This window comes from Prunus avium, chromosome 5 (assembly GCF_965620075.1).
Source record: "Prunus avium chromosome 5, drPruAviu1.hap1.1, whole genome shotgun sequence".
Lineage (NCBI taxonomy): Eukaryota > Viridiplantae > Streptophyta > Magnoliopsida > Rosales > Rosaceae > Prunus > Prunus avium.
In genome coordinates, this window is record NC_142288.1 from 13,989,543 (window position 1) to 14,014,205 (window position 24,663).

At 37.9% G+C, this 24,663-nt stretch overlaps 4 protein-coding genes, 1 long non-coding RNA gene and 2 other non-coding genes across 8 annotated transcripts; 3 read left to right on the forward strand and 4 right to left on the reverse strand.

Moving 5' to 3' along the window:
* The first annotated feature begins 1 nt into the window (after window position 1).
* Window positions 2-961, forward strand: LOC148294361 (uncharacterized). The gene is made up of 2 exons (XR_015835992.1): window positions 2-354; window positions 463-961. It is a non-coding gene; the product is annotated as an uncharacterized LOC148294361 (long non-coding RNA).
* A 1,127-nt stretch (window positions 962-2,088) lies between these two features.
* Window positions 2,089-2,212, reverse strand: LOC148294362 (small nucleolar RNA SNORD14). The gene has a single exon (XR_015836196.1). It is a non-coding gene; the product is annotated as a small nucleolar RNA SNORD14 (small nucleolar RNA).
* Window positions 2,213-2,393: 181 nt separating this feature from the next.
* On the reverse strand, window positions 2,394-2,515 carry LOC148294363 (small nucleolar RNA SNORD14). Its single transcript, XR_015836185.1, has one exon. It is a non-coding gene; the product is annotated as a small nucleolar RNA SNORD14 (small nucleolar RNA).
* Window positions 2,516-4,229: 1,714 nt separating this feature from the next.
* LOC110768139 (uncharacterized) lies at window positions 4,230-9,429 on the forward strand. 2 transcript variants are annotated; one of them, XM_088253483.1, is made up of 11 exons: window positions 4,230-4,468; window positions 4,614-4,738; window positions 4,865-4,894; window positions 5,024-5,063; window positions 5,764-5,885; window positions 6,068-6,213; window positions 6,294-6,441; window positions 6,612-6,695; window positions 7,381-7,496; window positions 7,624-7,682; window positions 8,437-9,428. In XM_088253483.1, the coding sequence occupies exons 2-11, from the start codon at window positions 4,633-4,635 to the stop codon at window positions 8,531-8,533; spliced, it is 948 nt and encodes a 315-aa protein (XP_088109609.1). In that variant the 5' UTR covers window positions 4,230-4,468; window positions 4,614-4,632; the 3' UTR covers window positions 8,534-9,428. The 2 variants fall into 2 exon arrangements, with proteins under 2 accessions (XP_088109609.1, XP_021827515.2); XM_021971823.2 differs by lacking the exons at window positions 4,230-4,468; window positions 4,614-4,738 and having other exon boundaries at window positions 4,866-4,894; window positions 5,024-5,065; window positions 5,771-5,885; window positions 8,437-9,429.
* Window positions 9,430-9,554: 125 nt separating this feature from the next.
* On the forward strand, window positions 9,555-14,724 carry GLR3.3 (glutamate receptor 3.3). Its single transcript, XM_021971821.2, has 6 exons — window positions 9,555-10,259; window positions 10,403-11,751; window positions 11,863-12,140; window positions 13,407-13,438; window positions 13,538-13,947; window positions 14,059-14,724. The coding sequence occupies exons 1-6, from the start codon at window positions 9,971-9,973 to the stop codon at window positions 14,536-14,538; spliced, it is 2,838 nt and encodes a 945-aa protein (XP_021827513.2). The 5' UTR covers window positions 9,555-9,970; the 3' UTR covers window positions 14,539-14,724.
* Window positions 14,725-15,571: 847 nt separating this feature from the next.
* LOC110768138 (putative glucan endo-1,3-beta-glucosidase GVI) lies at window positions 15,572-17,838 on the reverse strand. The gene is made up of 2 exons (XM_021971822.2): window positions 16,310-17,838; window positions 15,572-15,897 (listed from the first exon to the last, which is right to left on the reverse strand). Exons 1-2 carry the CDS (start codon window positions 17,703-17,705, stop codon window positions 15,866-15,868), a joined length of 1,428 nt encoding a protein of 475 aa, XP_021827514.2. The 5' UTR covers window positions 17,706-17,838; the 3' UTR covers window positions 15,572-15,865.
* A 419-nt stretch (window positions 17,839-18,257) lies between these two features.
* On the reverse strand, window positions 18,258-22,753 carry IRE1-1 (inositol requiring 1-1). Its single transcript, XM_021971852.2, has 6 exons — window positions 22,435-22,753; window positions 22,118-22,334; window positions 20,367-21,826; window positions 19,605-19,777; window positions 19,080-19,326; window positions 18,258-18,861 (listed from the first exon to the last, which is right to left on the reverse strand). Exons 1-6 carry the CDS (start codon window positions 22,581-22,583, stop codon window positions 18,411-18,413), a joined length of 2,697 nt encoding a protein of 898 aa, XP_021827544.2. The 5' UTR covers window positions 22,584-22,753; the 3' UTR covers window positions 18,258-18,410.
* Window positions 22,754-24,663: the final 1,910 nt, after the last annotated feature.

The following is a 24,663-nucleotide window of genomic DNA, read 5'->3' on the forward strand; positions in this document are numbered from 1 at the left end:
GTTGGGACTGTATTGCAGTTGCAGGGCGGGTTTCAGCAGCATTGTCCCCCTTCTTTTTGAAGGACTTCCTTTTTGGAAGGTAGAAACTCTTGGGGCATATTTGGTAGGCCTCACTGGACTGGACTGTGTTAATTAGACCCATGTTTGGTGAAAGGAGGGACTAACTTAAATGAGACTAAATAGCCCAACGGTACAAAAAACGCCTCACTCGCTCGTGCAATCTAGCGAGCCTGAAACTTGGTTCTCAAAATAGTGAGCTCGCTAAACATAACACGCGAGTCCGAGCCAACGCCTCTCTCTCTCTCTCTCGTTTCCTTCAACATCGAATCTGCTCTTCTTCGAAGTTGTACTCAGGCAAGTTTTTTTTACCTCTTCCTTCACATATCTCCCTTCACTCTGTCTGCAAAACCCTGTAGCTCTCCACTCTCATTCTCTTCCAATTCCCTTTCGTCTTTAACTCAGAAAATGAAAACGGAGATGCTTTAGAAGATGCGTAGTTCGATAGCAGCAGTGGGTCTTCTTCTCAAGGCAGTCTCCAACAAGAACAACGCTTGTTATCCATTTTACTGCAGCAGTGGGCCTTAGAAGATGTCTTTCAGCTGCTTCCGCTGATCGGAGCCGAGCGCGGCCATCATTCTGGTAATGGGCAAAGAAGAAGAAAGGGATCAATAAGATCCCAATTGTGTTCTGGGCATTTTGGTGTTTTTTAATTTTAATTTTGTGGTGTGGTAATTGGTTTGTGAAAAGTTATGGTGTGGGGCTAATTGGGTTTATTCTGTTTTTCTCTTTGGAAATTTGGAAAGAAAGACAGAGCGAGAGAGAGAGGAAGGCAGAGATGGGAAAGAAAGGCAGAGCGAGAGAGAGAGAGAGAGGAAGGAAGAGGAAAGAAGAGAGAATGGTTTTTTTTTTTTCTTTTGTAATTTTTTTTTTATAATTTAATAATTTATATAATTTTTTTTTACACATCAGCCCCAATTAAATATCCCTAATTAAATTTAAATATTTTTCAAGTCAAAATCCCCAATTAAATTTAAATATTACAATAATTATTTTTTAGTCCGACACAACACCAAACATAGGTCTTCACTATTTTTACAATCCAGCTTCTTAGTCCGACACAATACCAAACGTAGGTCAGTACTTAATCCAACTTAGGCCAATCCGAGCTAATCCAAGACAGTCCCAGGACTTAGTCCAGTCCATGACAGTCCGCCGTACCAAACGACCCCTTGGGGTTGTTTGATATACAAGTTTGGCTTGGACTAAATTTAATCCCATGTTTGTTTCATGGAATTCTAGTCTTAGATGGGATTGCTAATACTAGGCCCACCAAAAACACCTCATTAGGAGGGGAGTAATAAACCCATGTGAAGAGAGGATTAACTAGTCTCATGCTTACAGGGGGTTTCTCACACACATTCTTGTTTATGACTAGTTTAATTTTTTTTTAGGCTTTTTATCACAAAACGTCCCTGACGTTTGCGAAACTATCAGATTGCATCCTTAACGTTAATATGGGTGTTCTTAAATAGTCCATCTGTCAAAAAATTTGTTAAATCCAAGGATATAATCGTCAAATCAATCCAAAATTATAAAATATATATATATATTTTATTCCCTTCCCTTCTCTTTCTTTCTTCTTCTCTCTATCTTTTTTTCTTCTTCTTCTTTCTCTCTACCAGATTCCTTTTCTCTCTATGTTTCTCTTTTTTTCCCCTATCCTCTGTCACTCTCCTTTTTCTTCTTTCCTAGCAGCGGTCAACTATTACAAAAGAAGTTTGTGACAACTTATTAATGGCATGGTTGAATAATACTTGTATGGAAGCCTTTAACTCGCAAGTTCAACCACCAATTGTCCCAAGCATCAAAGTATTCTAACTTCTCCTTCTCAATGTCTTTACTTTAAATTATAAATGTTGTTATTTTCAATGTCTCCAGTGCTAAAATTTCCGGTAGAACTAGGAATCAGGGACTGTTTCATGTGATTAATCAGCACCAGTTGAAAAGCAACACAAACTTGTAAAAACAGTAGATGGAAAACAAGAAACATAATTAGAATGCCAATTTGATTGATTGTATAAGAAAATAAGCCTCAGACATCCAAGGAAGGATAAAAGCAGCACAAGCTCTCAAGCCTGGCGAAGGCGAAAGCTCTTAGGCGGCCACTGCGAATGTTCTTGAGAAACAAGCCTTAGATTTGTCACCACAGGTGATTCAAACCAAACATACAGCACATTGAAATCAGATTTTAAAACTGTAAGAAAATATAAATTTCGCCAAATCAAATATGCTAGATTTTAAAAACAATTCGCAACATGAATGGAAATCTAGAAACCAAGCAGAAAACCAATTTACAGCATCAAATTTAAAAAACCAGAGTCTTTTTATTTTGCAATCTCAGACATCCAAGGAAGGATAAAGCAGCATTAGCTCTCAAGCTTGGCGTGGCGAAAGCTCTCAGGCGGCCACTGCGAATGTTCTTGAGAAACAAGCCTTAGTTTTGTCATCATTGATTACAATATTCAAAGATTTATATTCAATAAAATAATCACAAGCCTTCTTTCTTCTTTTGTAATAGTTGACCGCTGCTAGGAAAGAAGAAAAAGGAGAGTGACAGAGGATAGGGGAAAAAAAAGAGAAACACAGAGAGAAGAGGTAAGGAATGTGGCGGAGAGAGAAGAAAAAGAAAAGAAAGAGAGAAAGAAGAAGAAAGAAAGAGAGAAGGGAAGGAAATAAAATATATATATTTTATAATTTTGGATTGATTTGACGATTATATCCCTGAATTTAACAGTTTTTTTCGACAGAAGGACTATTTAAGAGCACCCATATTAACGTTAGGGACCATGAGTGATACAAAAAAACTTTAAGGATGCAATCTGATAGTGACGTAAACGTCAGGGGCGTTTTGTGATAAAAAAGCCTTTTTTTTTATGACCATATTATTGACAGAATATTTATTTGTAATTGAATATATTGGATTTAACTTGAAACATTAGTTCAGAGCATTTGGATACAAATATTTAATTTTCAACATAATACTTTATTTATTTTATAATTAAAATAATTTTTAGGGTGTGATGGAAACATATTTAATACAAATATATATATATATATATATATATATATATATATATATATGAGTGAAAGTGAAAGTGTTTTCCCTTTTATCAAATACTTGAACAAAAAAGTCATTTCAACATAATCCCTTTTTTTAGTCATTATACACAACTTACAACACTTTCACAATAAAATTTACCAAACAATTAGAAACTGATTATTGTACCAACAACACTTTTAACAAAAAGTTTACCAATGCCAAACTGCTTTCTCTCATAGCAAATCTAACAACGATTATTTTCACAGCACAACAATACCAAATTGACCATTACTTAAGTTTACAATGTAAATAAGGAAGTACCCCAATTTGGATCATTTAAAAATACTAGAAAATCAAATTCCCAACAAATCAAAATATGAAAATCTAATTTTAGTATAAGAGACAATTTATACCAATATTGATACCTCAATAAGTCAATGTATACTTTATACTAAAATATCATAAAATCGTGTTTGCTTATTTAAGATGTAAGGAATATAAACAGCCAAAAATATCATTGAAAACATTAGTATTTCACAAGTCCATTTTTCATACTTAGTCAAATTTTGAGAGAAAACAGTTTTTCAAGTAGATGTGTACTAATCTATATTATTGTGCATCAAAATTTGACTACATATCATACTTGAAATAAGGCAATATAAGGCAAAATAAAAAACAAAACAAGGCAAATGCCCGGGCCTATTTGGGCCGAGCCATGAGCAGGCCTTGTCAGGCCGAGAGAGGGCCAGAGGTTTCAAAATCTAAGTTCAAGTCTCATCCAACCTTAGAACAGGCTGGACCGAGCAGACCTAACTATTGGGTCGGACCAAGCTTTGACCCATCGGGTCTCGAGCTACCTACTTCTACTTGCGAGCCGCATACCAAATGATGACCATTAGTGTGTGGTGAGTGGTGGAAATACTTTTTTAATATTTTAGTTCATATGGATGGGTTTAACCCTCAATTTAACAGTAAAATTGACAGACTTTGATAGCATGACCAATTTGATATTAAATGGAGAGTTGATAGACGATTAAAATGAAAAAAATTAGTTGATGGACAAAAATGATACTGGTAAAGAACTCACTCTTCCCGCAACCTCCCGTCACCGATAAATATTATAAAAGTTATAGGAAAAATAAAAATAAAAACTAACCCAAGAACTCACTCTCCCCACAACCTCCCCGTCACCGCTCAGCCCACACACACAACTCAACCTACACAGCAACACTCGCTGCCGCCCGCTCCCACCAAAACCCCTTGACACCCACCCGAACCCAATCCCTTTCTCCTTCTCCTCCTCCTGCTGCTACGTCAAAGCCCCTTGTAGAGGACAGGGAACCAAGAACAGCACCAGAACTTTGAACGGTAAGAAGCTTACTGTTACCTGCTGGAAATTTAGAAAAAGAAAGAAAGAATGATACATATAGTTTTACTGGGTTAGATTTCTAAGATACTTCAGTGGCTAATTTTCGAAGGAACTCAACCCTCATTAAACCTCTCTGTGTATTAGAGACCACGAGAGAAAGAAGATGACCAATCCAGTTCAGGATTTTCATGAAGAAGAAGAAGATGACCAGGGCGAGGTTTATCTTGATGAAGCTGACATTATTGGCGAAGTCGATGTCGATGATGAAGGTCCTTAGTCTTCTCTCTCTCTCTCTCTCTCTCTCTCTCTCTCTCTCTCTCTCTCTCTCTCTCTCTATTATGCATAGAATATATGAAAGTTTTATTAATTTCTTGGTCATTTGGTGTGGACTGCAGATCTTCCTGATGCAGATGATGAAATTATTGGTATGCTACTTCACTAGAACCCATCATCTTTGAAACTTTTTTCATTATTTATGATTTGGGTTTTGTTTTCCCTTCCGCTTGAATTAATTCGATTGATTGGTATGGTATTATGCTTTATGGTGGTTTCAGATGAGCCTGATGACTCCATGCACATATTCACTGGTCATACTGGTAAGTGATTCCCTTGCTTTTTTAGTTTTATTTATTTATTATTTATGCATTTCACCTGTTACCCGCACATTATGTATTCTTAATCGTCAATAAGCCTTGCTACGAGTTATTCAAATTGAAAATTACATTTGGAAATTTGTTATTTCCAAAATTCAAATTGTTACTCTAAGCACTATATGCATATGGTGGCTGTACCTTATACGTTCTTTAAATAGCAATTTTACCGATAGAAAATAAACATCTCCTGTACATTTGTGCCTATTGTATTATATGTTGGCGCCATAACGCTAGATGCAAAATAGCTAGAGCATTAGAGGAAATATTCTTTGTTCTTGTATTATTACAAACTTACTATGTTAGAGGGATTTCCTGAATCTTATACTGAAGCGACTTTCCAGAATCTTAACTTTTATTCACTCTCTATCCCCATTGATTTGAAACTGTAGATTGGTATGTCGCTCAATGGAGTTCTTGACAGTTGCTTGCTTGTATTTAGGTTAGGAAATGAAATCTATATGACCTTTTATTGTTACTTTATCTGTCATATGCACATACACTGATTATCTTTGATTGTATTATAGAATTGGAGTGCAAAATAGCTTTGGCTTCAGGTTGATGCTTTTCTGCTGAGCTAGGCCTATGCCATGACTTGTATTACTTAAAAATTTAGGGTCTCAACTATTTTTCCTTCCCTTTCTGGAACAGGTGTACACGGTTGTCTGCAGCCCAACAGATCCTACATTAGTTGCAACTGGGGGTGGAGATGACAGAGGGTTTCTTTGGAAAATTGGACAAGGAGATTGGGCGTTTGAGCTCCAAGGTTGGCGACGAGAGAACAGCTACATACTTTACGTACTTTGTTTTCCATAATTATTCACTTTAGTGCTTTTGTCTGAACCCAATTTTACCTTAGATCCGTTGCTCCAAAATTACTGAACTATGGATTTATTAGATTTAATGTTCACTTTTCTCCAATTTAACTTCTTGAACTCTACTCTGCAGGTCATAAGGATTCTGTTTCTAGTTTAGCATTTAGTACTGATGGACAATTGCTTGCATCCGGAAGCTTGGATGGAATTATTCAAATTTGGGATATCACATCAGGAAATCTGAAATGCACCCTTGAAGGTCCTGGGGGGGGCATTGAGGTAAAACTTTTAAGCTGTATTTTTACTGCCATTCTACTGTAGTTTATCAAGGATTTAATTTGGATTATGTGACTTCTCAGTGGGTCAGGTGGCATCCTAGGGGGCATCTGGTCCTGGCTGGTACAGAGGACTCTATGGCTTGGATGTGGAATGCTGACAAAGGTTCCTATCTTAATTCATTTTCAGGCCATGGTAGTAGCGTGAGTTGTGGTGATTTTACCCCCCATGGTAACTTTCTTCATCTTGTTGCTTCTGTCTGTCTCTCTCCCATCCTCTCTTTTTTGGTAAACTGTTGTTATGATGCATTTCATTTATCTAAACTGATTTGAAAAGATTTTTGTTTTTTTTTAATGCCACTATTGATTTAATTTTCTCATGTCTTTTGCTGGTTTCTTAAGGTAAAACAATATGCACTGGTTCTGCTGATGCAACTTTGAGAATATGGAATCCAAAAAGTGGCGAAAACATTCATGTGGTGCAAGGTATCTGTTCGAATTGTCATATAAATTTCCTATGTTCATCTTCCAAGTTAGTTGAAGTTTTGGAGCAAAAAGCAATATAGAAAAGGTAGTATAACCTTAAATCCGAATCATCATATGATTTATTTCGCTGATTATTTGGGGCTAGAAGTATTGTTTAACTTTTTAAAACCATTAGGATGGTGTGAAGATGCTTGATCTCTTTGCTTACTTTACCTCTGACCAATTGATGGTGTAACATAACCTTCATTAAGAAGCTTACGGTGCGAAAACCGTATATATGACAGCAGAGAAGAAGTAGACATTAGGTTCCAAAATAGTCGGACACTGAGATTTTGACCTATATACCCAATAGATCGACTGAAATTTCATTTTTGATGAGGTGTTGATACTGAATTTGATTATCTATGATGATGATGATTTTTCTTTTTTCACATTCTATGTTTTCATCTTCTAGTTCTATCAGTTGATTATCATAATTTATTGAAAGTACGTTCTCCTATCATGGTGCTAGCACCTATTTGTACCATTTTTATCTTTCTCAAAGTTGGTCTATTAACAGGAAGTGAAAGACTGAACTGTTGTCTCTGAAATCGAGCAGTTCTGTCTATTTTCAAAAGAAACTTGAAACAGCTTATGGTAATTTTTGGGTTTTTGCTTCTCAATTTTGACTCGTTTTGTCTTCTAGGTCACCCGTACCATACTGCAGGATTGACATGCTTGGCAATAAGCTCTGATTCAACTCTAGCTGTTACTGGTGGTGAAGATGGTTCTATCCATGTTGTCAACATAGTAACTGGAAAGGTATGATATGCTTTTGTTACATTGAATACAACGGGAAAGGTATCATTGGTTAGTTGTTTAGTTCCCTGGTTGGTTTCACATCTAAAATTATCAGGCGTTTAGTATAATTGTTTTTTCCTATTAACAGGTTGTTAGTTCCCTGCCTTCACATTCAGATTCTGTCGAATGTATCGAGCTTGCACCAAGGTACATTCAAGCCTCTCTCTCTCTCTCTCTCTCTCTTTTGTGAACTGTTGTTATCATGCATTTCGTTTATTTAAACTCAAAAGCCTGTCAGGCTCTTTTGATCATGACCCATTCTAGACAACCTTTTTCATTTAAATAATTATCATTTTTTGTTTGTGAAATCAATGTGCCTAATTGTAACCAAAAAAGAATCTGATTTCTCTAATCCCTTTAACCGTGACTGTTTATCGCCACATGTGATTAATTTGAATGATTGTTGCTATAACTGCTGGGTTTAGACGTCATTTTATGCATGTTTATTCATTAATCACTTATTAATAGGGGATGGGATGAGATAAAATTCTAAGATAATGCCAGAATTCTGCAATTTTGGAGTGGTAAAAAGTTATTCCTTGTTTAGAAGAGTGTTGCTATTTTCGCCTACCTGTCCTATTTCCCCACTCATCTTATTTTCAAAATTTTAAAGACAAATTTATAAATGCCCCTCCTCCCTCTCCACGCTCTTGTCCTCACTCTCTCCATCTCCGAGCTTTCTCCCAGTCTCCTCCTACCTCTCAAGGTGTTCCCTCTCTCTCTCTCTCTCTCTCTCTCTCTCTCTCTATATATATATATATATATATGCTTGCATGTTTTTGAACTTTGAAGTGGAACTTCAGTTTGCACAGTGTTCTTGTGGTGGATTTAGTTTGTGGGTTTTAATCGTTGTACAACTTGATGAAGATGGTTGGTTTGTTTTTTTGTTGTTTTTGTGCAGCAAATGCAAATCCAATTTCTACTATGAATTTTCCAGTTTCAATGGTAAAAGGCCTTCAATGGAGGATTATTCAAGTTGTTCATTCGGGAATGTGTAGGACTTATATAATTAGTAATTATAGGGTATTTTAGGAATAATGGTGGGTGTAAAGAAAAGATTGTGTTTTTTCAAATGTACATAGTGGGTGGGAAGATAAGGTGGATGAGAAAATAAGATTGGGGGTGGAAATAGTAGCACTCTTTTAGAAACATGCAAAATTCAATAAATTATTAATATTGCAAATAGGAAAGACTAAATATGTTTATTTTATCAATTCTAAACTAAATATGTTTAATGATAATATTAGTAATTAATTTTTTTTAATAATATATGGGAAATTTTACTGCCACCCTCCAACCTATTGAAGCCCGTTGAGGTTTGTCCGCCTCAACGACACTACTTGAACCAGCTCGTGTGCGTTCCATTTCAAAGTTGATTGTGTGTTTTAATTAGATTTTCATAAAAGCTTAGTGAAAGAAAAGAGACTAGTACGAGTATATACAAACTCTCAATGAAAACACCAATTTGTAGAATCTGAATTTCATAAAAACTTTGTTGTGGGTCCACCCCTAAACAAACTAGTGAAAATTTATCATTGCATCACTATAAATGCATTCAAGATATTGCGAATTTTACGATTTTTATATTTGACAGAGTATTGACTCAATTTTATGACTTGAACAAAATAAAGTAATGGAACCATTACACATAAAAGAAAAATTAAAAGAAAAGTGTTCAGAAATCCTTCTAGGCTCATTCAAAAGTTTTGTGCCCTGGTTCTGGTTGGACCTACAAGAAACAATCCCTAAACCAAGCAGAGGAAATTGTGTTACTTTCTCTTTACACGGGTGAAAATTCGCACTTTCCCTTAGCCCCCACGTGAATTTTCACCTTTCAGTTTGTCGGTTAATTTTTTTTTCCCCTCTCTTTTTTCTTAAAATTGTTTATTTCTTGATGGGCCTTTTTCCAGACCGTTTCTCTTCAGAAAGGAAATTCCTTGATTGATCCAGACCAGTACTATTGCCTTCACTATTGATGCCGCTTTTCAGAGGTGCCTTTGTCACATTATGCGGGTCTGCATGTCGAACCTCTACTTTCTTCTTCTTTTGGTAACTTGGCAGATAAAGAAAAAAAATACTTGGCTTCACTTCACGGTCGAGCTTTTGTTTGTGTACTTGCAGCTATAACAGCACGGCAAAGCAGAGTGCACTCAGCTAATTACTTCAGATTGAATTTTTGGTTCTGTTTTTAGCAAAAATTCTGATTTGGGTGGGTGGTCTCACTGTTTTGGCATTGCATCTGGGGTTGGCTGTTGAGAATGAGACAACCCAAGAAAGAAATGAAATTATGGGAGTGTTGAAAGACAATTCCTTGGTTCATCTTACTCAGAGCTCTACTGGGCTGCTGAGGCTCATCTTACTCAGAGCTCTTCTACTGGGCAATTCTTCATACCAATAGTGACCCAGGTCATAATCATCTTTTGGGGACAGAGAGGATGATGTTGTGTTGGTCATTCAAGATGAATTTGATTTGGCTTGTTCTATTGCTGTTTCTGTATCTTGGGGTGTTCTCATTTGGGTCCAGCAACAATGTTTCTTCGAGACCTGCGGTTGTTAATATTGGAGCTATTTTCACCTTTGATTCTACAATTGGTAAAGTTGCCAAGTTTGCTATTGGGGAAGCAGTGAAAGATGTCAACTCCAATTTCAGTGTTCTCCATGGGACCAAACTCGCTGTAAAAATGCGGAATTCCAATTGCAGTGGGTTTGATGGAATGGTTCAAGGTACTTTATCTTCTATTGCTTTCCCTTGATTTTTGGGTTGGTTGTTTGGTTGGTTTCCTTTTATTATAATGGTCAAGAATTCTGTTTTAGTCGAAAGTCCATGAATCGTATATAGTTATGCTGACAATTTTGTTAATTTACAGCTTTGCAATTCATGGAGACTGATATTGTCGCCATTATAGGCCCACAATCTTCTGTAGTTGCCCATATCATATCCCATGTTGCAAATGAACTCCAAGTTCCTCTATTGTCATTTGCAGCCACAGACCCAACTCTCTCATCCCTTCAGTTCCCCTTTTTTGTTAGGACAACACGTAGTGATTTGTATCAAATGAGTGCAGTGGCGCAAATTGTTGATCATTATGGTTGGAAGGAGGTTATTGCCATTTTTATAGATGATGATTATGGACGTAATGGCATGTCAGCTTTAGATGATAAACTTGCAGAGAGGCGCTGTAGAATTTCCTACAAGTTGGGAATTCCCCCAGGACCTGGAGCTACCCGGGGCGACATCATGGATCTTCTTGTTAAGGTCGCACAATTGGAATCTCGAGTTATAGTTCTTCATGTGAATCCTGATTCAGGTCTCACGATTCTCTCTGTGGCACGTTATCTTCAAATGATGGGTGATGGATTTGTATGGATAGCTACAGATTGGCTGTCATCTCTTTTAGATTCTGCTTTGCCTCTTCCTTCTGAGACCATGGATACATTGCAAGGAGTTCTTGTTTTGCGCCAACACACCCCAGATTCAGATAGAAAGAGGACCTTTTTCTCCAAGTGGAACAAGCTGACTGGTGGTTCTGTGGGACTGCATTCTTATGGGCTTTATGCTTATGATTCTGTTTGGCTGGTTGCTTATGCTCTTGATGCATTTTTTAACCAGGGTGGGATCATTTCATTCTCTAATGATTCTAGGATAAAGTCTGTAGAAAAAGGTGGTAGTCTTCACCTTGAAGCAATGAGCATTTTTGATGATGGACCGCTCCTGTTGAAAAACGTATTGCAAAGTACTTTTCTTGGTTTGACAGGTCCTATTAAGTTTGATTCAGAGAGGTCTCTTGTTCTTCCAGCATATGATATTATTAATGTACTTGGTACTGGGTTTCGACGAATTGGTTACTGGTGTAACTATTCTGGTTTATCAACTGTTCCCCCTGAGATGCTCTATTCAAAGCCACCTAATCGTTCCAGTGCAAACCAACAATTATACAGCGTTATCTGGCCAGGGGAGACATTGTCAAAGCCCCGTGGTTGGGTTTTCCCAAACAATGGGAAGCAACTAAGAATTGGTGTGCCTCTTCGGGTCAGTTACCGGGAATTTGTATCACAGGTTCGGGGAACTGATAATATGTTCAAGGGTTTCTGCATAGATGTATTCACTGCTGCTGTAAACTTGTTACCATATGCTGTTCCATACCGATTTATCCCTTTTGGAGATGGTCAGAAAAACCCAAGCTACAACGAGCTTGTGTATTCTATCGCAACGGGCGTGAGTAAATCTATCATAGATTCAATATTTGAAATTCCTGTCATAAAAGACAAGTTTGATTTGCCAATATGTGCACATTCTTTGGCTAATTCTCTCATTTACTATTCGCAGGTCCTTGATGCTGCTGTTGGTGACATTGCCATTGTTACAAATCGAACGAAGATTGTGGATTTTACACAGCCATATGCTGCCTCTGGACTTGTTGTAGTGGCTCCATTTAAAAAATTGAACTCTAGTGCTTGGGCTTTCCTTCGGCCATTTACTGCACGTATGTGGGTTGTCACTGCTGCTTCCTTTCTTGTTATTGGTATAGTTGTGTGGATTTTGGAGCATAGGATAAATGATGAATTCAGGGGTCCACCTAAAAAGCAACTTATAACCATCTTGTGGTAAGTTCTATAGTTAAGTATCTTATCACGATATCTACTAACTTGTACAAACTGTTTTTCTTTTTGACCAACTTGCACCAACTGATTACCTAGTTAGTTTATCCTTTGCTTAACAATGTGATCAGCACTGTAACACCCTGCACTCAACTGACAAAGAAGGTGCTCCAGAATGATTGTTTTGAGCTTGAAAATAAACCTCAACTACTTTATGTCCACATTTTATTTAAATTTCTCAACTTTCTTTTCATAATAAGTTATAGATAACCATAATGATAGTAGTGCTCTAAGCAGCAGTATAGTAACAGTTTTCCAGGTGACAGAGAACGTGCTCCAAAATCATTAATTTTGGCTTGAAACCAAATAGATAGCCATGATGTTAGCAGTGCTCTAAGCAGCAGTATAGTGATAGTTATCCAAGAGACAGAGAAAGTGCGCCAAAATCATTAATTTTGGCTTGGAAACAAACATCAAGTCATCACTTACCATGTCCATGTATCTTATTTAGATTTCTCGACTTTCTTTTTCAAAATGTCTCAGAGAACCATAAAGATAGTAGTGCTCTAAGTAGTGGCGTAGTGACAGTCTTAGGTAGCAAAGGAATGCTTTTCATCTAGGTATCGCAGTGACATTTTCTGATAGAAAATAGGCAGATATATCAACTGGTCATTGGTCGTGACCAAATACCTTATATACTTTAAGAATTGATTACCCAAAAAAAAAAATTCCATTAGAGCTTGTTTGAAAATGTGTCCTTGTTGAAAGTTTTGCATGGAAGTCTTTGATTAGATTGTTCGACATAGTGCTCCTCAAAAGCAAGGACATAACAGAGGAAGCTTTCTGGAAAAGAAATTAATTTCTGTAAATGTTATTTCTAAAATTTAAGAAGGATAAGGACAATCTGTCTTCAAGCAGAGCTGTGTGAAAAGTTATGAGAGCAGAAACACGCCAATTGTGACTAATTTCCTCTTTCATCGACCATTCTTCTATTTGGTCAGGGTGATACGTTGTGCTTCTTATAGTAAGAATCCTGTGTGTATAGGTTTTGGTCTCCTGCCACTATTGCGAATCTGTCCTTTGTATCTGTCTAGGGCATGCTGTGGGGCTTAATGAATAAGACTTATTTCACCCGAAGTCCCTCAATGGCTGTAGAATGTGATGTGTTTCTTTAGGTTCCTAAGGTTACTTAGCATCTAGGTCCATATGACATCTTCCTATATTTCCAAAATATTGGTTTCTGATTTGTTTTCTTGTTTGTCAACCTTGCAGGTTTAGCATCTCAACTCTGTTCTTTGCCCATAGTAAGTGAGACTCAGCTTCTTTCCTCATAAAATCTGGCTTTTGCGGACTGATTGAAACAATATTCATTTAACTGACTTGCTTCTCTGCCCCTTACACAGGAGAAAACACTGTGAGCACCCTTGGTCGTCTAGTTCTCATCATATGGCTCTTTGTGGTTTTGATAATCAACTCGAGTTACACTGCCAGTCTGACATCAATTCTCACAGTGCAGCACCTATCTTCTCCAATTAAAGGAATTGAAAGCTTGAAAAATAGTGATGAACCAATTGGGTATCAAGTGGGTTCCTTTGCTGAACATTATTTGAGTGAGGAACTTGGCATATCCAAATCCAGGCTTATTGCCCTTGGGTCTCCTCAAGCATATGCACAGGCGCTCCAGCTTGGTCCTAAAAAGGCGGGAGGTGTTGCTGCTGTGGTTGATGAGCGTCCTTATGTTGAACTCTTCCTCTCATCGCAGTGCAAATTTAGGGTTGTAGGTCAAGAGTTCACCAAAAGCGGTTGGGGTTTTGTGAGTATATTTTCTTGGAACATTCGTATTCTGAGATTCTTTTAGATGTTAGCCTAATGTGTACGAGAAATACAAAATTATGACCTGTCTTTATTTTCTTTGCCATGATAGGCATTTCCATGCGACTCTCCTTTAGCTGTTGACATGTCAACTGCACTTCTACAACTATCAGAGAATGGTGATCTGCAGCGGATCTATGATAAGTGGCTGAGGCAAAGCTCTTGCACTTTAGAGAGCACTGAACTTGAGTCAGACCGGCTTCACCTTAAAAGTTTTTGGGGCCTCTTTCTCATATGTGGAATAGCTTGCTTCATTGCTCTCTTCATATATTTTTTGCAAATTCTGAACAAGTTACGCCATGCTGACCCAACACCATGTGTTTCAACTAGTCCAGGTAACTCGCGGTCTAGGCGACTCCGGAGATTTTTATCATTAATTGATGAGAAGAAAGACCACTCCAATAGTGGAAGTAAAAGAAAGAAAATCGTTAGATCGTTGTCCGACAATGATAAGGATGACAAGTTGGGGCGGAATCCCGAAAAGAAACAAACAGAATTTACTAATAGGAGCGAAATTAACTCCAACAATTAACTCATTCATTAGATCATCGTAATTGTATCAATGCATGTAAGTCCTCATTTAACCTTACCTTAGCATTAGTATTATTTTGAATCATCTATATGTATATACTTTATATTCTAGGAACTTATGTTCTATCCATAATTATTCACTGATAAGGAATTCGGATGCCAATGTTAAGCAAATATTGAGTATACATTCTTCTGCCTCATCTCTCCATCATCATTGTTGTTGTTTTATGCGTTATTTTCGGAGTCAAAATTGAAGCGTGTATTTCTTTATATCTGATGTTCCTCTATAACTTTGATTTTCAGTTTTCAATCCTTCTTGTTATTAAGTTGAACATCCTGATCTAGAACCAAAGGGCAAAGAAAGAAAAGTTCAGTATCTTCGTAGGCCAGAAGATAGTTTGTTTTTATATATTGTCAGAATAAACTTGCATTTTACGCATGCCATTTATAAGGTGCTTGTATTGTTAGGATAGCTAGAATTCCTATAATTGGTTTGAATCATCAGCATCATTACATGGTAAAATGTCATAAATTGTCATAAATTGTCATAAATTGTAACGATTTGATTATCTAATGATATACCACCTTTTCTAAAAATAAAAAAAAACCAACCACATAACTCAATTAACTCGCAGTCTCCAGATCTCAATACTGATCAGTATTCAGAGCAGTATTGTCTTGTGAAGAAATCCGAATGCCAGATAGAAATATGATCTCCTACTCATCTTCACTGTATTCATCTCCTACTCATCCGAATGCACACAATCATACTGCATTTCTCTTCCATATTCTCCTAGGCCATAGCTGTATGTTTCTTTTTTCTTTTTTTATGATACGGAAAATTTTCAATTACAGACAGAAACCACGCGGGTCGCACTCTGAGTTTCTCATAAATACTCACTCATTTCTTTGAAATTAACAGTGCCTAAATGGGCCCTTTTTGTTCAAATTGTCTCAGGTCAGGATGCATTGCTTTCTTTTATTTTATTTTGTATTTTGTATTTTTCAAAAGTTCACAGTAAAAAGATTCCATATCAGAAAAGAGTGGAGAACTTTTGTCAAACAAAAAAGCCTTTGATTGTGGAGACATCTTACTTTTAACCATGTGCACCCAAAGAAAAAGACTCCTTTTTCAGGATAAAACCAGCCTAAAATTCAAAATCCTGCAGAACAACCTTCAAATCAAACTTTTCTTTGTTTTCTTCTTTTGCATCGGGATGTGACCAACAAATCTTAAGCCCCCAACTTTAGAAATACCAATACTCAACAGTGAAGAGCTAGCTGTCAACCACATTGATTATGCCCTCTGTCATTCCTTCCTTGTTGATTTACTGTTGAGGATACCGGCATCTCCCATAAGCTGATCACAAATTGCAAAAACAGATCACAACATTAATAACAATCACATTTCAGATTAGATTACGCATAGCCATAAACAATAATTGTTTACAGAGTCAGAACAAATGAACAACAACTTAACATGTATGTAAGGCCAATTAGGTGAGCTAGTTTAGTGTTTTTTTTTCGTTCGCTATGGAGAGGGGAAGAGGGCAGTATTATATTGGGTTGCCTCAAGATTGTCTCCAACGTAATCGAACCAAGATGCACTTGGGTGGGCTAGTTTATTTGAACAATGTATTCTTTTGGTAAAAAGATTAGCTAAATATGTTCTTTTTCTTTTCTGTGTGAAAAGATTATAGTTGAACAATATCAAAATTGTATGAAGTGTGAATTAATGGGAAATCTCTCTAGAATTTATTAATTATACTTACTTGGATCACTGAAAGTAACTAAGCCAATGCCCTTGAAGTCACAATTCCAGTAGTTTCTGCCATGCATCTGATAGTAAGAATTCATAGCATAAGATGCATGAGCAAGAAGCTTCTGAGGCTCAAAACAATCACCATTCTCATAGATCTCTCTGCAATCCACACCGCCACCTCCACAGCAAAAATCCAACACAGCTTGTAGCACCTTCTCATCAGCATGGGGCTTAGCAACACACCAAACAGATGGACCCCTTATCACACCCGATACTTTCTCACCAAACCCAAATCCTCCTCCATTTCCGTTGCCATCGTTGCTGCAAAATTTGCAGCTCAAATCCACTTCATACACCTTCGAACCGTCCCCGTTAAAAATCCCGAAATTTCTCTCTGTCGCGCCCCCTTCCTTCTTGTTCTCATTAAACAAAGCAAACACAAATACCTCAACCTTGTCATTAGGCTTCATGGGTGTCCCTTTGTTAGACTGGGCACGCTCAATCAACCTAGTGTTATAAGTCTTGGCATTTTCCGGCGTAGCGGCTATATCCCCGGTGTCACCCTTGGATGGCCACCCGGATTCAGACACCATGATCTCCACGGTCCGGTGTCCAAGTCCGAGTGAATCAATGGCGGCTCGAACGGCATCAATCTGAGCATCCAGCATGTTGGTGTACGTGTACCCTTTAGGGTCACGCACACCGTTTGAGGTTGAGTTCCCTAGCAATGCGTATTGTAGATTGACCATGTCGGGGTTGTCCCGGTATGCGAAGTAAGGATAGGCATTGACCATAAAAGGGGCGCCAGTGTCCGCCAAGAAGGCAGCTATGGAGGTCATAGTTGGCACAAGATTTGTGGCAAAAGTTGAGGATGAAGGAGGAAATGAGGATGCTAGAACGGCCATGCTGTGTGGGGTGGTGACCTTGATCTTGCGCTCCAGCCCTCGGGCTATGAGCACTGCGTGCAAGTTCTGCATTGCCTGGACCAGAGCTGTGGGGTCCACTTGGGGATCTTTGTCACTTTTTGTAGCAGCTGTTGTTGTGGTTAAGTATTCATTTCCTACAGCAATGGCTGTGATGGAAGTGGCAGGAATGAAGGGTAGGACACGAGTGGCAAACCACTCGTCCGCGGCAGCCACGTCAGTGCTGATGTTGGAGACATGGCTGTTCTCGACTGCAACAATGAGGTCGATGCCAGTGTTGGAAAAGGCCTGGAGGATTTCGGGGTTGGTGTCATAGATTTTGATCTTGTCTATGAGAGTGGCCTGGAGGAGCTGAGCTACTCTCTTTGGTGGTGGCAGGTTGTTTCCGAGAGTCCCGTAGTTTATGCCCACACCGGAAACGACTGTGTTTTGGAACGAGCTTACAATTACTAAAAGGAGGAGTGGGAGAGTGGTGGTGGCCATGGTGATTGAAGTAAGTTCAAATTTGTGTTTGAGGGCTGCTATATAGCTATATATATAGCATGAGAATGAGATTTTGTTTAAGCCTTCAAAGGAGAGTTGGCACTTTCTACTTGCTACTCTGGTGGAAAATGTCTGTCGCTTGTCTGCTTTATCAAATTACAAGATTTACCCACCATTTGAATAGTGATGTGATGAATGATTTAGTAGGGTCAATTTGGTCATTTGAACCCAGGATGCTGGAGAGTTGGTACTGTACATGTGGTAGGAAAGGGTGGCATGAAAGAAACAGAAAGAGGTACAGAAATCACAGAAAAAACATAAAAATAAAAAAGTCTTTACCGCAGGCTCCCCTAAATGCGTGAGCCTGACTGATTCCACAGTGAGATTTAATTTGATTCACACCAATTCCGTTTGGGCTGTGATAGTACTGGCTGACATAATTATGCATATAGAGATAGAGACGGGGGGAGAGAGAGAGAGAGAGAGAGAGAGAGAGAGAGAGAGAGAGGTTCATGACTTTTGCTTCATGCTTTGTACTTGCAAATCTCTCTATTAATGAAATACTATAACATGTAGCATCTTCATTCACTTTTGCACTATCACTGTTTGTACATATATAATACATTTGCAATTACAAAAGTTAAATTAATTCGTTGAAACGGGTCAAGAAAGTGAGGTGGCTAAGACAGGCCGGGTGGGGAGCAGTTATACTAGATTGCTTTTCATATACTTACAGAAGAATTCTTCCTCTTTGCAGTACCTGTACAACACTTTATAAACCTCGATTAAGAGTTTCGGAAATCGACTTGAAAAATAACTGTTAAAGCCCTCGGGAACTGGCCCCAGTATTTCCTGAATGTCTTGAGGAAGTTCCCTGTAATGGTTTAACTTGTTCCGTATGACACGCAATAAGTCACGAACACTATCAAACTTGTAACGCCTGTAGCGACCAATGTTATTGATAAATGCAGATTCCATCTTCTCATCCCACTTCCCATTTAAAGCAACTGCTGCAGCACCTTCTAATGCATTTAAGAGTTCCGATTCATTCTCCCTATCTTCCAATTCAACTCGATCACTAGCATCTCGAAGAAATGAAAGTCTAGTCTCAGAACTCCAGAAAAAAGGATGATGCAACGCATCCATGGCTGTTGGCCTGGAAAATCAGTAATTCAGTGGGAATGAGCAATTAGAGCCAAAAGGTATCCTGATACACATGGCTGTATGTGTCCATATGTGTCTACATGTGCGCACATGTGTGTCTAAGTAGAGGGGGGGCACTCAACATAAAGCGCTAGCTTTTAAGTTGACAGATAGTGATGGAACCAATAAAAATTCTTATAAATTTGTATGGATGACAATAAAGAACTTCACCTCATATCAGGGTTGGGATCCAAGAGATGAGTAAAAAGATCCACAGCTTCTGGTATAGTATCTACTAAGAACAGGTCTTTCTGGTCATTCACTATATTTACATCACGCTCGATGCTATCACCATAAGGGTGCTTTCCCCCAGTGACACAGAAAAAGAGAAGACACCCTAAACTAAATAAATCCACCGCACGTGTTTGGCGCTGATGGCGAAGTTGTTCAGGTGCTTGCCAACCTGAACTACCATAACCTGCAGTCAACAACAATAAAGAAAAATAATAGGATGTTTTGTTAGTGCACACAAACAGACCGGTAGGGGTAATAGATCAGTAAGAAAGTTGACCTACACCAGTAATAAAGTAAACAAAAGGCCTAGCAAATAAACATCAATAAATGGTAACTCATTGGATCATCATTCCAGGTTGTTTTCAAACTCACCGCATTTCCTCACCTAGACCTAAACCATAACAAGCACATGTTGCCTCAGAATTAATAAACATAATACTTCAAATAGTTCCAGATACTTACCAGTAGCATGCTGGGTTATGGAGGACCTGTCCCCTTGTAGGCGTTTGCTGATACCCATATCTGAAAGTTTGGCATGCAAAGACCTGCCCTTTATTATCAAAACATTCTGAGGCTTTAAGTCCCGATGTATAATTCCAAGTTCATGTAAATGGGCAAGCCCAGAAACCAGATCACTGCAAAAATAATGATCTAGTCAAATTCTCAAGTACATAAACTTTTTTCAAGATTTTGTTTTTTCTTCTATATTAATGAAACAAACTTCTTGATAACATATTAGTGAAATCAAATTTAAGATGTGCTTTGAAAAAATGGAAGCAACTAAAAAGTTCAATCCCTCACTTAAAACCCCAACTGAAAGGGAAACAAAATCGAGAACATACGTTTAGATAAGTCAAACATAAGTCCCCTTATATAAGTTTCCGACATAAAGGATGAAATATGAAACATTAAATCCATTGAAATGAATTGTTTCTATATCAAAGTTTTCTACAATCTGTTAAAATGAATGGTTATTTTCACTCTAAAATTCCTATAAAACAAAGAAATTGATTAGCTATCTTCAAGGTGATCCTGACAGTAGTAATCTTAATCCCAACAGGGTACCTGTCATATCACCTGCACTAAAAGTATAGTAGCTAATTGACTCTTACTGTTATGACTGCCAGAGTGCCAAATTAGAAACAGTGGTTAGCCCATAATTGCAAAACAGATTGTACAGGAAGAAAAAAAATAAGAGAAGCTATTGGAAGGCATTTAACTAACCTCATTAATTTTAACAACTGGGGTGAAGGGTACCCATTCGCCTTCCACAATTCAATGCCCTTGTTATTTTCCATTATCGTATGCAATCGAACGGTATACTCAGTCAAAAAGTGGGGTTCCTGATCCTTGGTGATTTGGCTTTGAATCGACTCAGAGTAAAAATAAATCAAATCATTTAAGCTACAAATACAACGCTCCAAGGATAGATAAACAAAATCTTGATCATACTCCACCCCATACCAACGAACAATATTTGGATGCTGATCAGAGGCAATAAGATTCTGAACCTCTTTCAAAGCCACATCATGATGAGCCCGTACTAGACGTTTAACAGCTACTGGACGACCATCATAGGTTCCCTCAAGTACAATGGTACCATTACTTCCCTTAGCAATTTCATTGTTGAAAACAAGTAACTTGCCAATCCTACGCCCCTCTATTTGACCATCAACATGATCAGTAAAGGTCAAGAGAAATTTTTTTTTGCTTCTTTGACTGTGTATAGATTCTTTAGATTCTCCAACCTTGTATTCACGCAACACATTGCTTGTGTTTTTCTCATCAATGACATTCCTCTTATTGTTTCCCAATCGACGAGTTTTCTTCTTTTTTGGAACCCCTGTTTGCACTTTAGTTTCCTCAACCATCTCTTTCAGTTTATGCTGTTTTCCAAATGTTACATAACGGCGTAAGACATAGACCATAATGGACAGAAGAGTGAGCAGAAACAGAAAGAGCGATTGTAACTTTGTTACAGCTTCAGCCATTCTGCTTGTGGCAATCATTTGACCAACACCTCTACCATGGGTACCCAAGATTCCAGGGTCCTCCGTTTCACGATATGTAGCAAGAATTCCTCTTCCCTCATCACTGTGAGGAGGCAGAGGAATCTGTTGAACAGTCGCAGGAAGATTATCATGAAGCCCATGCTCGATGGCCAGACTGCCTCCAGGATGCCTATCGGTTCGTCTGGCTAATACAGAAAGAGATTCTGTCAATCTAGGATCGCGAGTTAGGAGGATAATAGTCTTCATCTGATACGGCAATATTGAATCTGAATCCCTGCGGTGCTTTAAAGCAAGCTCATTTCCAGTATTAGAAACTTGGGGATAAGAATCAAATGCAGCAAATGTCACATTCCATACAACCTTGCCCGAAGAATGATGTGTGATTTCATAATCTGTTCTCACGATAGAAAGGGGCTGCTCAACAGTTTCCAAGCCCTTGAAACCAGACTCTACCAACTCATCAGCATCCTTCACTTTTGGAGATGCGTCACTTTCAGTTCTCCGAACTACTAACTTGGAAGGAGTATCAACGGAATTATATATATGAATTGGTTTTCCGGTCTGGGCAACAACTTGGAACACAGTGGTCCTCCTTGATCCCAACGTGACTCCCCCATCCTTTGACCAAATAGGAGTGCGTCCGATATATTCTTCAACAGTCGATGACAATTTCTGGCATAGGATGAACCATAACAGAATAAACAATGCAACCCCAATAAAGATATCATTATAACACAGACCTCAGTTATGTAAAACCATCCAGTTCACCGACCATGAAAGATACCCACATTACATTATCTTAACAAAAACTGAGATAAAAATAAATAAAATGATGACCGAAATCCTCAAAATAGACATTGAACATCCACTACATGCAGAACAGGCACATTCTAATATATTAAAAATGAAAATTGTAAACACAAGCATCACATCAAAATAAGGCTAAAAAGTAAGCTGCCATACCTCTTTTCCTTTGCTGGTGTGGCTGTAGAGCGCCCCGTCTTCACCAACATCAATGAAAAAGTAATCATCACCCGTAATCTTGTTAAAATAATTGACATCCTGATATGAAGTATAAATTGGGGCACCAGACGGGACGTCCCACTGAATCTCCCCCGTCGTAGTGTTCACCATATATATCGTCCCATCTAGTGTAACCAGCAGAGCTACATCATTTCCGCTGTATCAAATTTCACAATTCAAAAACAAAGAGTGAACTTTATGAGTTTGAATTCAATAAATATCGAAAAGTTAAGCGAAAAATTGAGACTTGAGCTTACAGTTTGGGCCAAAGAGAATTGAAGAGGTTGGAACCCCAGGAATATTGATTGGAGAGGGAGGTCTCTGAGCCTGCAGTGATGGCTGAAGGATTGGACAAACATTCAATTAGCGGAGCAAATAAAAGAAGGAAGATCAAAGATCGTCGCATCTCTGAGATCCAAATACACCAATAGATTCGGAAATCTAGGAATTGGGAATTTAGGGTTTTGGGCTGATTGGTTAATCAGTTGGAATTTGGAATTTGGAATTTTGGACAGACAGCCGGGGGGACAATTTTAGTCCGTTACCAATTTGATGTTTGGGGCGTCTACACGTTTTTGTGACTTCAAATCTTTTCTGTCCCTCTATTTTTTATTATTATTATTAAACGAACAAAAATGGAGAATTTCAGTTATGCTCCTTGAAGTTTGTACTAATTACAGTCAGAACCCATATGTTTTACTTTCACACTTACATGCCTATTTTTAACATTTGTGAACTCTGATTAACGAGAAATTATAGAATAGTACGGATGTACCACGTCAGCGTATGATACTCCCATTCAAATTTCGACATGTGTCCATTTTTAAAAAGAAATTAATTACTTTATTACACCTAGACTTACTTAACTTTTATCTTTTAAAATAAAAAAGAAAGAAAGAAAGAATTTTCCAACCCTTCGTCCCCAACCCAAACACCCATAACCCCCAACCTGTGCCACCCCTATCCTTGCTCTTCCTCTTCAAAATCGGATGCTCAGCAGACAATTCACCTTAGAATCCGATTTTGAACCCAAGTCTTTTATTAGGCAAATCAAATTGAAGAAGATTGTCCTCCAATTGATGCGCTCTGATCACAATGGCAGCACCTTGGGTGACTTGTTCACAGCCCAGCATCCACAAAATCCCAAATACAACACATCTTTGCGCACTTGCACCATTGAATTTGCTACCAACACACCCTCTAGTACACTCTCACTCTGCAACACAAAATCAATGGAAGGCACAACCGATGTGGATTGAGTTGAAGTATACTCTGAAAGGTGCTACAGACACCACCCTAGGAATTTGAGCATGGAGTAGCTTCAGAAATGCAAGGGGTCAACAGGAAGAGCAAGGGAGAGGGGTGGCGCAGGTTTGAGTTGGAGACGGAGGGTTGGAAAATTCTTTAATTTTCTTTTTAAAGATTTTTCTAATTTTATTTTAAAAGATAAAAGTTAAGTAAGTCCAGCTGTAATAAAGTAATTAATTTCTTTTTAAAAATGAACACGTGTTAAAATTTGAATGGGAGTATCATACGCTGACGTGGTACATCCGTACTATTCTATAATTTCTCCTGATTAACAGTCAAAGAGCTAGATTGGCATTTAACTGCAAATGCCTAATATAAAACAAAGGGGGACCTAACTTAAGACACTGTCATGGTCTTCGATTTATTCATAGAGGGCCCTAAGATATAATTTGAGAATCTCTAAGTATTGTGTTTGATTGAGAAAAATATTTATAATCAGACTCAATGAGTCATATAAGTCATGGAAATTTACATTAGGAATTTAAGATGAATTTTGTATCATATTAATGTGATTAAAGAGTACATAGAAAAAAAAAATCGTATTGCATTGTAGTTCCAATTTGCTTTTTTTGTATTTCAATTTGGGTAATCAAGACATATCTCTACCACTCATAACTTGTAGAAGGCTTAAAAGCTCTGAGTTTATGTTGCATGTTTGTTCAGATGATATTTCCTAAAATCAATGGTTTCCTTGATTGGGATGAGAGTGGGGGAGATTGAGTAAATTGATTGTTGGGAGGATGGGTTGTTGGGGTGTGGGAGGGGGCAGATTGAAGTGAAAAAGCTAGAGGTTAGTTTAATTGTTTGTTTTTTTGCCAATTTGTTTCTATTTGCTGCAATGATTTGATTTTTGTAAGAACAAAAAATGAGTGTTGTTTGACTATTACTCATATTATGAAAATCATCAATCTCGCCCCTAAGTCTATGGCCTTAGTCTATATAGGCTCGGGTTGTGCTCATGCTGGACTACTAATCGGGCTGAGATGAGCCCACGCCCAATTTGACATATGTATTGGTTTTTTTTTTTTTGTAATTTTTTTTACAACTTCGTTTAAATCTTTTTTTATAATTATGTACTAGACTCTCTGCATGCGTTTACGCACCTGCAAGAGGCTTTTTAAAAGAAAAAATTAAATTTATTTTAGAATTAAAAAAGATAATGGGTAGTTGTGTTCCAT

What these genes read in the sequence shown, in the direction of transcription:
- LOC110768139 (XM_088253483.1), top strand. Translation starts at nt 4,633, where the DNA reads ATGACCAATCCAGTTCAGGATTTTCATGAAGAAGAAGAAGATGACCAG. An exon ending in TGCAGATGATGAAATTATTG is followed by an intron (nt 4,895 to 5,023) that starts GTATGCTACTTC and finishes TGGTGGTTTCAG; the next exon opens with ATGAGCCTGATGACTCCATG. An exon ending in TCAACATAGTAACTGGAAAG is followed by an intron (nt 7,497 to 7,623) that starts GTATGATATGCT and finishes TCCTATTAACAG; the next exon opens with GTTGTTAGTTCCCTGCCTTC.
- GLR3.3 (XM_021971821.2), top strand. Translation starts at nt 9,971, where the DNA reads ATGATGTTGTGTTGGTCATTCAAGATGAATTTGATTTGGCTTGTTCTA. An exon ending in GTTTGATGGAATGGTTCAAG is followed by an intron (nt 10,260 to 10,402) that starts GTACTTTATCTT and finishes GTTAATTTACAG; the next exon opens with CTTTGCAATTCATGGAGACT. An exon ending in AACTCTGTTCTTTGCCCATA is followed by an intron (nt 13,439 to 13,537) that starts GTAAGTGAGACT and finishes CCCCTTACACAG; the next exon opens with GAGAAAACACTGTGAGCACC.
- LOC110768138 (XM_021971822.2), bottom strand. Translation starts at nt 17,705, where the DNA reads ATGGCCACCACCACTCTCCCACTCCTCCTTTTAGTAATTGTAAGCTCG. An exon ending in AGTTACTTTCAGTGATCCAA is followed by an intron (nt 15,898 to 16,309) that starts GTAAGTATAATT and finishes ATTTGTGATCAG; the next exon opens with CTTATGGGAGATGCCGGTAT.
- IRE1-1 (XM_021971852.2), bottom strand. Translation starts at nt 22,583, where the DNA reads ATGCGACGATCTTTGATCTTCCTTCTTTTATTTGCTCCGCTAATTGAA. An exon ending in CATAACCCAGCATGCTACTG is followed by an intron (nt 19,327 to 19,604) that starts GTAAGTATCTGG and finishes TGTTGACTGCAG; the next exon opens with GTTATGGTAGTTCAGGTTGG. An exon ending in GATCCCAACCCTGATATGAG is followed by an intron (nt 18,862 to 19,079) that starts GTGAAGTTCTTT and finishes CTGATTTTCCAG; the next exon opens with GCCAACAGCCATGGATGCGT.